This window comes from Macrobrachium rosenbergii, chromosome 43, assembly GCF_040412425.1.
Source record: "Macrobrachium rosenbergii isolate ZJJX-2024 chromosome 43, ASM4041242v1, whole genome shotgun sequence".
Lineage (NCBI taxonomy): Eukaryota > Metazoa > Arthropoda > Malacostraca > Decapoda > Palaemonidae > Macrobrachium > Macrobrachium rosenbergii.
Window position 1 is genome coordinate 28451625 of NC_089783.1, and position 14112 is coordinate 28465736.

At 32.5% G+C, this 14112-nt stretch overlaps 1 protein-coding gene across 1 annotated transcript in view; it reads right to left on the bottom strand.

The window, feature by feature from the left end:
* LOC136828691 (uncharacterized) overlaps window positions 1–14112 on the bottom strand; it is a 295923-nt gene that overhangs the window by 196188 nt on the left and 85623 nt on the right. The window contains exon 3 of the mRNA XM_067086818.1: window positions 6410–6500. Coding sequence (XP_066942919.1) covers window positions 6410–6473 — 64 coding nt within the window. The 5' untranslated portion in view covers window positions 6474–6500. The remainder of the gene's footprint in view (window positions 1–6409; window positions 6501–14112) is intronic.

Sequence of the window (14112 nt, forward strand, 5' to 3'; positions counted from 1 at the left end):
AGGAATGAATTATAATCGTTTCATGAATCTTAGATTAACGGTTAGCAGAAGAAGGAGCTTCCCTGAAGAAGCGTTATTTTGTTCTTTAATTCTGTCAGAGAAAGTCAAAATCTTGTTTTTAAAAAACTTAATGACGCATTCTGGTACATACGCATGTATGCGCGTGCATGGCCGTTTTAGAATATATCTCATAAGAAAAATTTAATCTGAAATGATAATGTATTTCATTGTAGCCAAAATAAGTAGGTTAAATGACCCTTTTACAGTGACTTAATTACATGAACTGGTCCGCATTACGTATATGCATATACAGTATGTATTAGTAATGTCTGCATATAAAGAGGTTTTATTTAAATTATATGGACTATAAGTTTTGTTCATCCAGCTAAATGATATTTGAATGTCAGGACTGATTACAAAATGCTAAAAATTTTCATTCGCAGCACAAAGGTTTTTGCATATATTACCAGATTTAGCTGCTGGAAACATTTTTCTACTTTTCATCGTCCATTCCTTTCGTCTGTTCTTTTTAAAAAGTTTTCCTGGGAAGCCTGTTATTTCAGCAGAGTGCATGTATGTATATATATATATATATAATATATATATATATATATATATATATATATATATATATATATATATATATATATATATATATATATATATATATATGAATATAAGAAGGCCCATAAAACACTATTTAAACGTTGAAACCATATATTTCGGGCACTAGCTTCTGTGCTGTTCACTGGTAGAATTCTACCAGTGAACAGGGGCACAGAAGCTAGTGCCCGAAATATATGGTTTCAACGTTTAAATAGTGTTTTATGGGCCTTCTTATATTCATATTACACTGTAGTATTACAGGAAAAGACATTCATATATATATATATATATATATATATATATATATATATATATATATATATATATATATATATATATATATATATATATATATTTATATATATATATATATATATATATATATATATATATATATGCATATGTTGATTTATTTATTTATATAAATAACAATAACAACGCCTTGACTCTCTCTCTCTCTCTCTCTCTCTCTCTCTCTCTCTCTCTCTTTCCACAACTTCATCACCGTATCATAGTTAGAAAGATTTAGGATGTGCAGATGTATTCATTATATATATATATATATATATATATATATATATATATATATATATATATATATATATGTATGTATATACAGTATATATGCATATATATACATATATATATATATACACACACACACACATATATATGTGTGTGTGTGTGTGTGTGTGTTACCAAAAAAGGAAAGTTGGCTAGAATGGTGTGGATGACCCTTACCTTTATGAAAGAAGACTCATAAAGGATTGAATTTCTAGTACTAAAGAATATGCTACATTTTTTCACGCAGGGTTGTTATATATCCTCAATGAAAATAAGCGCTCCATTAGTTTTCTGTTACAACGTCATTTAAAAGCGTATTATTTTTTTACCTACATTCGTTTATGAAACATTATGAAACCGAAAAATACAAGAATACCTCGTTGAGTTGTAGATTAATTTCATTGTATCTACGCACATGCTCACTTATGAATACTGACTCATGGAGCCAAGATTTCATAGAAATGGGAAGAAGGATTAGTCAACATATAACCATAGCTGTCACAAATAGACGAGGTCTTGGTGTTTGAAAGGATAAATAACAGATTTGCTTGCTCAAAGTGCAGAGACATTTAAGGAAACTATTTCCTCGAACTTACAAACAAACAAACGTTAGACTAAGTGATACCCCATAGCATGGTCTGAAGACATAAACACAGAAAGATGAAGAGAAAGGTGCAGCAGGGGAGGAAAATCAATGAAATAAAATTCAAGAAGATCCAATTAACAGACATCTACGGCAACTGAAAAATGTTCCCTTATGATGGCGCGTAATTGCAGTTTGTTCTGCAATATGACAGTTCCATTTGGATGTGGAAAAATATATTTATTACTGAATGTTTCGCTGAAAAATTCGTTGTGGAGATGAAAATTAAATTCGGCGCGCATCCATAACGTGCCAAGTGTAATTGGGTTATATTAGAAGTACTCCCTACAGTGGTTAGGATGCTCGTTTCGCCAGTAAGAGGTCCCGGGGTCGATTACCAAGAAATTAGGAAACCTGTAGGTACAATACGTTAAATTTCATTGTGTTTCTGTTGGCAAAACAATACGTTAATACGTACACGGCGATTTGTCGACTGCCTCAAGTGGCAGACTGGGCAGAAAAGAACAGAACATGGAGCCAGTAATTAATCTATAAGATAATTGCCCTGATTAGAGTGAATATTTTTTAGTATTATCACTGTAAGTGAGAAAGGAGTAGATATGATGCACACATATATACATATATCTATATATATAAACACACACACACACACATACATATATATATATATATATATATATATATATATATATATATATATATATATATATATATATATATATATAATCCTCCGCATGAGGCAAATAAAAAACAGTGATTAAACGCTTTAACACCCTAGACGACGATAAGCGCTACGAACTCTCTTTCTTTTTGAACGCAAACAGATAAACATGTTGCAATTTACACCGCAGAAACAGTCGTCTCTTTCCCATCTATCTACATCCTTCTAAGATTATCACAGGTGAAGAAAGGTCAAGAAGACGACCGAGGAGAGAGAAGACAAACAAGTCGAAGAAGGAATGAGGACACGTCTTTCTTCTTTATTTTTTTTCCGTCCGCGGGTAGAGAGAGTCAAGTAATTCCTGGGGAAAGATCATTAAAAGATGTGACTGTGGGAAGCTGTATTATTTCTAGTTGATTAAAAACGTAGAAGAGCCTTCTGTGTATTAATTTCCTATTTCACAGTTTAGCAAATGATGCAGAATACTTAAACTACGACGGAATAAAATGTTTGTTTTCATTCTTCCTGTTTCAATTTAAAAAATGTTGAGAATTTAAAAAATGTTGAGGCGTTTTATCTAAACACAACATTTTTACTTATTTAACATCAAATGCAGCAGACGTGCCTACAGTTTTCGTTCTAGTGCGCTTTGTATTCATTTTTACAGTGCTCGTCCACGCGTTTCCATTTTTGTGTAAATTAGCAGAATGATTTTCTACACCGAGCTAATGTCACGCATCCACCAAGCAATGGATCCCGATCCATGAAACGTTCATGGCATCCAGATAGATATTATTCGTCTATGTTCGTTTGAAAAATATTTTTAAGAAAGTTTTTCCCTGGTCTCATCAACGAACATCTCGAGGAATTTTCAATTATTATCAATCGCTCTCTTCAAGTATGTCCGTGAGAGGTGGAGTGATACGTAATGAAATGTCATGAATATATTTTTCACAATGATTTCAAATACCGTTGAAGCAGTAAGCGTCTAACTTTAGCCCTTGGAATATGTCAATCAATCACGGGTCATGATTGATCTAGTATGCTTTAGAGGGAACGTGATGGATCCGGTGAACCTCCTTCAATTGCGTTGTTTTTTTCGATGACGGAAAGATTTCTTATTCCATGACTGCAAATGAGCTGTTTGCCCAAGAAATGTTATAAGCTTTTTTTCTACTTACATATGTGCTCTGTTTCAAAACTGATAAACATTCTAAAGTCCTAAAGTTCAGTAATGCTTCTATACCTATGACCACTTAAAGTAACGCAGGTAGAAGAGCATATACGATTAGCAATATGCTTCCAAGCAATTACAAACAAACTCCGAAATGGAAGAGCATTTGCACGAAAAGTATCAGACAATTAGGACTGCTATGGTCCAAGAGGTTTGAGGGTCATTTGAATAAAAATATTTCCAGTGTTAGTATCCTCATTATCAATGGCATTAAAAATAGCGTTGCCACTAACCTCTTTTTCAGATTTGATCTCTTCTTCTTCTTCTTATTATTATTATTATTATTATTATTATTATTATTATTATTATTATTATTATTATTAAGACCAGACAGAAACAGTTATTAATAGGAAAATTCATGCTATAGTTTAATCGGAGGAATCACAATCATATAAAATGAAAGGTCCCCTTTGATTACTTAGACAAAAGAGTTGTAAACAGCGTTCGTTTGACTATTTCCTGTTTTGACTATTTCTATCCCTTATTCCATTCTCATTCAACCATTAAACGTAGAGGTCATTACGATTGTTCCGCTTATAGAAAAGAAATCTACCAGGCTACCTGATTTTTGTTCTTCCATCGAAAATTGCTTAATAATGGTTTTTCATTGACTCTCGAAGAAGTGGTTCCAATTTCCTCAAAGGAAATTGTAATTTTCCAGTTAAATGGAGTACAGTAATAGCGAGCAGAACTCGGAATAAGAAACTTCAAGTGAAATTATACTTGCCTCGTAATCTGATAATAAATGCAAGAAAAGGTAACCGGCTTGTGCATGGTTACTGCACTCGACTTATCTGCAATCTAGTTGGGTAATAATAATAATAATAATAATAATAATAATAATAATAATAATAATAATAATAATAATAATAATAATAATAATAATTGTTGATATAATGTCGCAATACTAAATCATTGTTGTTTAAATTATATTGTATTCACCGAATAAGGACCTCCAGTGTAGAATTATATATACATATACATACAGTATATGTATATATATATATATATATATATATATATATATATATATATATATATATATATATATATATATATATGTGTGTGTGTGTGTGTGTGTGTGTGTGTGTGTGTGTAGATAGATAGATAGATAGATACATATATAATATAGATATACTAATATATATAAGTTTATATATTTACATATATTTATATATAAAATATATTATATATATATATATATATATATATATATATATATATATGTGTGTGTGTGTGTGTGTGTGTGTGTGTGTGTGTGTGTGTGTGAGGGGTGTGTGTGTGGTATGTTTTTATTATTATTATTATTATTTTTATTATTATTATTATTATTATTATTATTATTATTATTTTAGACAATATCTTCCATATACTGACAATAACGGCGATTAAGGCAGGGAATCATCGTTAATATTAGTATCACAAATAGCAAGAATAAAATGAAGATATGAGTTTTTATGACACTGACAGCAACACTAATAACAATCACGAGGTCATTACGTCTTTTACTTTAATAGCAAGAGAAAGTTCGCAAGAGGCGGAATTTTCCTTGCCAATGGTAATGCCTTCGGCTTTACGCTTCCCCAAGGATAGGTCAAGTAGGGTCAGAGGACAGACTTGAGACCGTTTAGGAAACAAAGACTGAAACAACAGCCGCTACTACTACTACTACTACTACTACTACTACTACTACTACTAATAATAATAATAATAATAATAATAATAATAATAATAATAATAATAATAATAATAATATTATTATTATTATTATTATTATTATTATTATTATTATTATTATTATTATTATTATTATTATTATTATAGTGATAATAATAATAATAATAATAATAATAATAATAATAATAACAATAATAATTGTTATGTATTAAAAATCCACAATCATATAAACAAATTGTATTAATGTGAAAACGATAAAACAAAGACTTTCGAACACCTGACCAGTGCTCCTCCTTAGTGTTTTATCTTTTGCATATTAATACAACTAATTGTATAATTGTGGATTTTTATTACATAGCAATTTATCACGATATTGAAAGTTTGTTAATAATAATAATAATAATAATAATAATAATAATAATAATAATAACAAACCAAAGAGACAAAATCTAAAAAACTGGGTAGTAGTAACGCTACTACTATTCTTATTGATAATGATAATACTAAGAATAGAAATATCATCTCAATCAATATTAAGAAATAAAAATAAGACTAGAAAAGAGGTAAATGGCAACGCTACTATGACAACTACCCAATCTCCTACTAAAAATGATAATAATAATAATTCTTATCATCATCATCATCATCATCTTCGTGGTAGTAATAAAAATTATAATATGAAGAATGTTAAGAATAATGATAATGTTTCAAAGAAAGAAACACGTTCGGATACTTGTAAAACTATAATCATATCATTAACAACAATCAAAATATTCGTGCACGCGAATTAGCATGTAATGCTTCTCCAGTTTGCCTCTACTTCAGGTCGAAAATGGCTTAGTGTGTTAAAGCCGAAACGTGCCAGTGGAATAAAAATGTTGACTATAACGCTTGTTTGGCTGTTCCTGATGACGATCAGATTCCCTAGGAACCAAATGGCAACTAGTTTAAAGTCGTGACAGCGGCCGCAACTGCTATTCTCAACGAGCCAACAACGAACATGCCCAAATTACCATAAAAGTCTGGAACTGAAAGTGGTGCTTTTAGCTCCAACGGTACTCACCACAGGCCAGATGAGAGGTGCCTATCGCCAGGAGTAAGACCTGAGCCCAGATGTCGATCTCCATGACTGAAGGGGTCCTTCGTGTACAGCTCTGAAATGAAGAAGGTTATTAGTATTAGTTTTATCAATATTCAGACGATGAAACCTATTCACATGGAACAAGCCCACAGGGGTTAATGCCTTCAAACTCAAGCTTCCAAAGAATATGATGTCCATTTGAAAGAAGTAACAGAAGGTGATAGAAAATAAAAAAAAAAGGAGATATGTTATTAGAAAAGTGCAAAAATAAACAAATTAACAAATAAACAGATAAATATTCAAGTCAATTATAAAATACTAGGATTGGGTTAGGGTAGTAAAAGTTGCATCTTTGCTCGAACTTTTGAGGTTCCAGTCGCACAACATCCTTAGCGAGGCTATTCCACAGTCCAGCGATATGTGGGATAAAGGACCTCTGGAACTGAGAAGTTCGACGGCGAGGCATATTTACTGCATATTGGTGCAGCTGTTCAGCAAATCTGGTCGTTCTCGGCAGGAAAAGATCAGGGCTCAATCGTGAATGTGGAAGATCTCTGTCAAAATACAACTTATTAAAAATTCACAAACAAGAGACCATCCGTCGACGGTCCAAGTCATAAATGTTAAAGTTAGCAAACAGAAACCTGCCACCACGAATCACTCTGTCTAAAAGAGATGCATCTCTGGTAGCGGCAGACATCCACGCTCAGACGATCGCGAGAGCTTAGTTTTGCTAAGTGACACAGAAACTACTGAAATTGTTTTGCAGTGACTTGGTTAAGTTCCTTGCTTTGGTTAAGAATAATAAAAGCCACTGTAGAAAACCAAGTTTATGCGAATAGATATATAAAAAAAGGGAGCTTCTGACCTTTAAAACGTTCTCTTCAGCTGAAGAGGACTTAACTGAAGGTCGAGAGCTCCTGATTTTATATTTATTCACATATACTTGGTTTTCCACAGTGGCTTTTTGTCTTAATCACTCGAAGAATGTGTTATTATTACTGAAGTTCATTACTTTAACAAGATAGCTGTTACAATTATGATAAAAAGTGCACGAACATTAACGTCCCAGTTGATAATTGGAGAAAAAACCCATGAAGGTAAACTTGTGTTTATTTTTCCTTATCATTTACGTTACAAGTACACTAAAGATGGCAGGAAGAGCTATTGTACGCTAAGAGCAGCATTTTGTAAATTGTTCATGGTAAAAAAATTGTGTGAATAACCACAAGAAAACAAAAATAATGTCAATGAATCTTTATATCCTAATAGCAATCATTACTGTTACCTATATCGCATACAGACTAAAGCCGGTAATAATAATAATAATAATAATAATAATAATAATAATAATAATAATAATAATAATAATAATAATAATAATAATAATAAAACTTCACAATGTCGTTATCAAATTGTTGTTCATTAAAAAAAATCCCCAATTATATCAATACAATTTTCTGCTTTGCCAGTAATACATTGTATTAATATAAATATGGATCTTAATAATAATAATAATAATAATAATAATAATAATAATAATAATAATAATAATAACAGAATTATTCCCATTAACACTTATTTTTAAACATTCTGAGGTAACACCTGATAAGGAAATTATAATGATACTTTTGCCGCAAGCTGTTGATTGCCGACTGAATACGGCACAGTTTTTCCTAACCTCTAGATCTGACACAGCATTTATTTAATTTGTGAGAACAACCAAAAAGCTAATAGTTTCTATTTAACCGTACCAGATCAAACGTAGGGATGAATGTGTCCTAATACAAGGTAGAATTCATGCATATTATTAATTATTAGGAACGATAAATCTCTTAATAAACCAAAAAATTTACTGTTTCTAAAGTATCCTTAAATCTATTAAGATGTCCGGTTTAGTGGGACTTCAGTATAAAGGCAGGCTTTCATAACTGTAGGTGGCATATGGTAATAATTCTATAATAAGATATTAACCTTAAATATTATTTCTCACATCTTCCGCGAACCATATTTCTTCATTTTCATTTCTGACCCTATCCCTCCCCTAGTTTATCGTCTTTATGTCTTTTCTCGTGTCCCTTTCTTCTTTCTCTTTTTACCTTCCTCTTGATTCCTGTCCTCTTGATTCCTGTCCTCCTTTCACCCTCTGTACGACCATTCTATCATCGTCCTGTAATGTTGCAAATTCTTAACGTCCTCATTTTTTCCTTATTGCGTTTGTAATTAAAACAAAACAGAAAGTTTCCTTCCATAATATTAAAGAAACCAAAGACCATCAAGGAATATTTGTATAATTATACGAAGGTTATTGAATTTTGGTAGTCAGGTGCAATTGCTTTTGTTAGGTGAGTGAAAGAGTTATACAGTGAGTCTTGTCATGGGTATTGTTATAGAATGCTTAAGAATTCGTGTCAGTTGATAAACATGCTTCTGGTATGCGTGCATACTTATGAGGATTGTATATATATATATATATATATATATATATATATATATATATATATATATATATATATTGTTACTTCCTAACTTGATATCCTACCTGAGCAGTATTTTTTTGTCCATTTTTGTATAATGGGATCACTCATTGTATATTGACTGATTTATTTATGGTTACTAAAACTAGCGTCGCAACGTCTAAGTTACTGACGTCGTATTGTGTATCAGAAACTGTAATGAAGTAGTGTTGTGTAATAAAAATTTGACCTGGAATTTTACACCAAGTATTTGCATACAGTTTAACGAATTGTTCACTGCAAATTTAGTCACTAATGTAGAAGAAAGAAGCAAAACTGTAGGAGGTTGGGGGGAAAGACAGAACAAATAGACTCAACCTAAAACCTCTCTCCTAGGCCCCTTAGCTACTTCTTATGAGAGGAATTTCTTTTCCCTTGTAATTCGTATACTGTTCCGGAAGATCGTCAACCATAAATCCATTTTAACACCATTCCTGTATTCTTTCAACATCCCTTGACTGATGTCTCAAGACACTCACAACTAATTTTTATTTTTAACCTTACAATCGAGCTGAAATTCATGTGAGAACATCTGTGACCCTGACAAAAGTTGTCTTGGTGTTTCCAGATGAAAAAGTTGGAATGATTCAAGTAGGGCATAAATGACAGATGCCTTTGTTACACTCCTATCTCTTCTGATGGGCATCTGCTTCTATGGGCAGGCCTTAGAATGCCATATCTTATGTTAAACTAAGTAGAAATTATGTTATCTAAAGGCACAGCATATTCCGTTAAGCTATGAACCTTGCTGTTTGAAATTTGATAATGGAAGTGGCTGTCACCAGTGGCATAGTTCTTTTTTGTGTTCATACTTAAAAAGAAAAAATGTTAAGTAAGTAGGTTCCATTTCGGTCAAGAATTGTAACAGTTACTCAAAAATAATTTGTGAGATTCCTGGGCAAATCAAATCAGTGAAGATACCCATGATGCCGTACTTTTGTAACGATTTATTATTTTGAGCTTGGCATCAACCAGAGGTGATTCCAGTGGAATTATTGCTTCTTTCTTGAAGCTTTTTATAAACATTTTCAGCTTCAAGTGGAGCATTCAAGTTCAGTGATTTTAATTTGTTTCTCGGATGTGAATTTTATAATTTTATATTCATATAGTTTCCCTTATCAGTGATCTATATTTTTTTATTTGTGCTCCCCTTCTTAAAAATTTCTTTTGCTTTGTATTTTTATATGTATTTTAGAAAATAAGATATTATCCCATATTTCCTTGCTTGGAATTTACATCATTCTTTGATATGTGATGTGTTGAAGGAAACGAATAGAATTCAGGAATCAGCCAATTTAGCAGGCATAATAAACTAGAGAATAAAGGAATTAAGACAAACAGGGTAAAGAATTAGAGGAGAGAAAAATCAGTGCACTAAGAGTATAGTTCACTGAGAAAAGTCCTTTGCGAATAAAGAGAAAATGAAACATAAGAAATGTCTAAGTTCATTGTTAAAGGCCCCAAAGTTAAGAATTGTACTCTGTTACAAGTTAGTGAAATTTCTGATTTGTTCTGAAGAAGTTTCTGAAAACTCAACTGATTTATTAGATAACCTTGACAGTTCGAGATATTATACTTCTCTCGTTCTTCTGGAACTCTGGAAGGAATAAACAAGTAAAAAGAAAAAAACAAGGAAGCATGAAAATTCCCTATTCTGGAATAAGACTGAGTTCCGTCTCAGTTCAATCCTATGGGGCTCGAAAACTGTGTCAAGTGTAAGTGAAATATTGATTGATCATAATTTGTGATTCAAACGACTTTATTGGTATTGTCTTTCGTATTAAAGGTATTTGGGAGTAAATATGATGGATAACAGTAGAATGAGATAAGAGGGGATTCATGGAGAGTATTTGGATATGCACAAACGATTAAGAGGAGACTTGGAGAGTCTGTTGATGCCGAGGTGGACATACTCGTATATGATAAGCTTGTTGAGCTAACTCTCCGTTACAGAAGTAAAATCTTAAAGTTGAAAGTAAGTTCAAAAGAAACAGCTAAAGTTATTTGTGATAAGATGTGCTCAATACATATGTGCAAGATTTCGGAAAGTGAGAAATGTAGTGATACACCGAAGCGTTTCAAAAGTTAACGTAGATGTAAAGATGGAAAAGTATGTTGTGAGTTGATTTCGTCATGTGAAGAGAATGGAGACTGACAGGTCATGGAAACCAGCAAGTAATCCGAAAACATCAGAGAAAGGAAGGAAAGGAAGACCTAGAAACACTGGCTAGATGGAGCGAGATATGTATTGAAAGGAAGGGCCTTAATATCTACGAAGCATGAGAGACTGCACGTATGGAAGATAAGGGTTAATGGTAGAGTGCGCAAGGCTTTCTCTTTCAGTGTGTGAAGAAATGGATGCTATGTAAGTCATTTGCTCACGCCGTCCATCCCCAATTCGGCTGTTAAAAGTGAATTGGCAGTGACTGTTGTGTTGTTTTAATATCTAGTCATATATATATATATATATATATATATATATATATATATATATATATATATATATATATATATATATATATATATATATATATATATATAAATTTTTTCTCACATCATCATGATCGAATCAGGTCTTTCAACTGCAAGGCAGGAGCTGCCCACTAGGCCTAGTGGGCAGCTCCCTGCCTTCAGTTGAAAGACCTGTCTGATCCTGATGTGAGTCAGAAATTTATTTCTGTTCCACACGTTATTATGTGTTGATTATTTATATATATATATATATATATATATATATATATATATATATATATATATATATATATATATATATATATATATATATATATATATATATATATATATATATATATATATATATATATATATAAATATACTTATATACATATATATGTGTATGTGTGTGTATGTATGTGTGCGTGTTTTCGTATGCATGTTTCTTACTGATTAAATCTTGTAAATGAAGAGACTTCATATCATCAATTATTATTATATATTGCGTAAAACCCAAAAAGACAATGGCGCCTTATTTGATTAGCATCAGCTTACGTGCAATGAAATTTTACCGCTCAAAGGAAAAACGTGACAAGGCTTTGATCTAATACAGATCAATAGAGTTAATGTCATTTTTGCCTTGAAATCCATGGCGGAGAGGACGTAATTACCTAAGTGGGCCAAATAAATATTCCCACTTGGTATTAAAATCTTGACCAATACGAATAAATGGAGACGAAGTTGCACCCATCATCGCCTCGCTGATGTGAGTGTTTGCATGCACATTTAAAAACCTACCCGTTGTGTAGAAACTTGTACATGCTTGCTTGCACATGCAATTTACACGTTACAGTGAATGCTTGAAGATGCTGAGAGAAACAAGGAAGTTTTATTAGGTGCGAAAATAGGTTGTCCGATCTTTATTAACAGCTTCACACACTAGAAAAGCGGACCGAACTTTAAGAGTCTCGTAGTTTTTAATTTAAGCCTCCTGTAGTGTAATAACTTTATATATATATATATATATATATATATATATATATATATATATATATATATATATATATATATGTGTGTGTGTGTGTGTGTGTGTGTGTGTTTGTATATATATATATATATATATATATATATATATATATATATATATATATATATATATATATATATATATATATATATATATATATATATATATATATATATATATATATACTGTATATATATATATATATGTGTGTGTGTGTGTGTTTGTATATATATATATATATATATATATATATATATATATATATATATATACAGACGGGTCTCGATAGACGGGTTGTCAGTCATAGTAAACCACTGTCGCTAAACCGTGCCACGGTTTGAATCCTGGCTGGCGGAGAAATACTCTTTGGGCCCAAGCTGTTCCTAAGTTAGAGTAAATTCTGTATTAAACGATAATCGTGGCTTAAAATTGTTTTAAATAAAAGAGTCACGCTTGTATAAGTAACAAAAATTTATGCACACACCCACACACACAAACGCACACAATGCACACACACCCATGCAAACACACACACATATTGATATGAGTGTTGGTTGATCTGTACGTTCTTTCCTTGGACACCTGACTGGGGACCAACAAGTCGCACAAGAATGAGTGTAAGTATAATTATATTGCAAGTAACGGAAGGACTCAGGAGAGAAATTCCTTGTCTAAATTAATTAAATGTATTTACATTACTCAGAAGAATTAATTCCAAAGAGTTGTATACGCTGGACTCTTGGCACTTTTCAAGCTAAATTATACAGTTGAAAAGATTAAGAGTGTCACTCAATAGGGAATGAAATATGATGAATCACACTTCAGGAAGAGTTTGATTGATGGATGTAGGGGCACAGTGAAGACAGATGGTTTTACAGCGGTACACACACCTTTTCTGCAATGTATAGAGAGAGGAACATGATCACTGGTTAAGCCAAAGAACAGACTAATTTTTACAAAGGGAATGCTGAAGGCTTAAGGAGCTGATGTCAAATTATGATCAGGTAAATCACCATTTAACACTGACAACAGATTACCGACAATGATTCTGGGTCTAAGTGTAATGCAAGGAGAAAAAAAAAACAGAATGAGATAAGAGTATAAGATAAAAGACCGAACACTCCCCCACCACACAGTACCTTAATTCCTTAAGCGAGGATCCGTGGCTCCGCCTACTAACACCTGCATCCCCGACTACAAATCCCTTGACTCTCCCATCTAATGTCTACCCCACTTACACCTCTTCTCTGGAACCCTTAACTGGCCACCAGACAATAACTTTCCAGGTATCTAACTGGATTAACAACACACCCTGCAAGGAGGACAATGGAGAAACCATTAATAAGAGGCTGTCAGAAGTGCCAAAACACAACGGTCTTTGGTGCCAATCTTGGTATATATACTGGCTCCAACAGACCCTTCTTTGCTAGTCACCTTCTAGACAAAACACTGCTAGTGTAACCTGCACTAGTCCCTCTTCAGAAGCCACACCGCTAGTATAGTCTATGCTAGTCCTCCTTCAGGTATCCCCCTGCTCATAGACACTCTGCCCAACCTTCTTCTGTAGACACACTGCTAGTATACCCCGCACTAGCCACCTCTACCATGCCACTCTATGACGCCATCCTCCTGGTACTCCACACACACACACACACACACACCAGCCAGTCAAACTTTATGCTAATCTG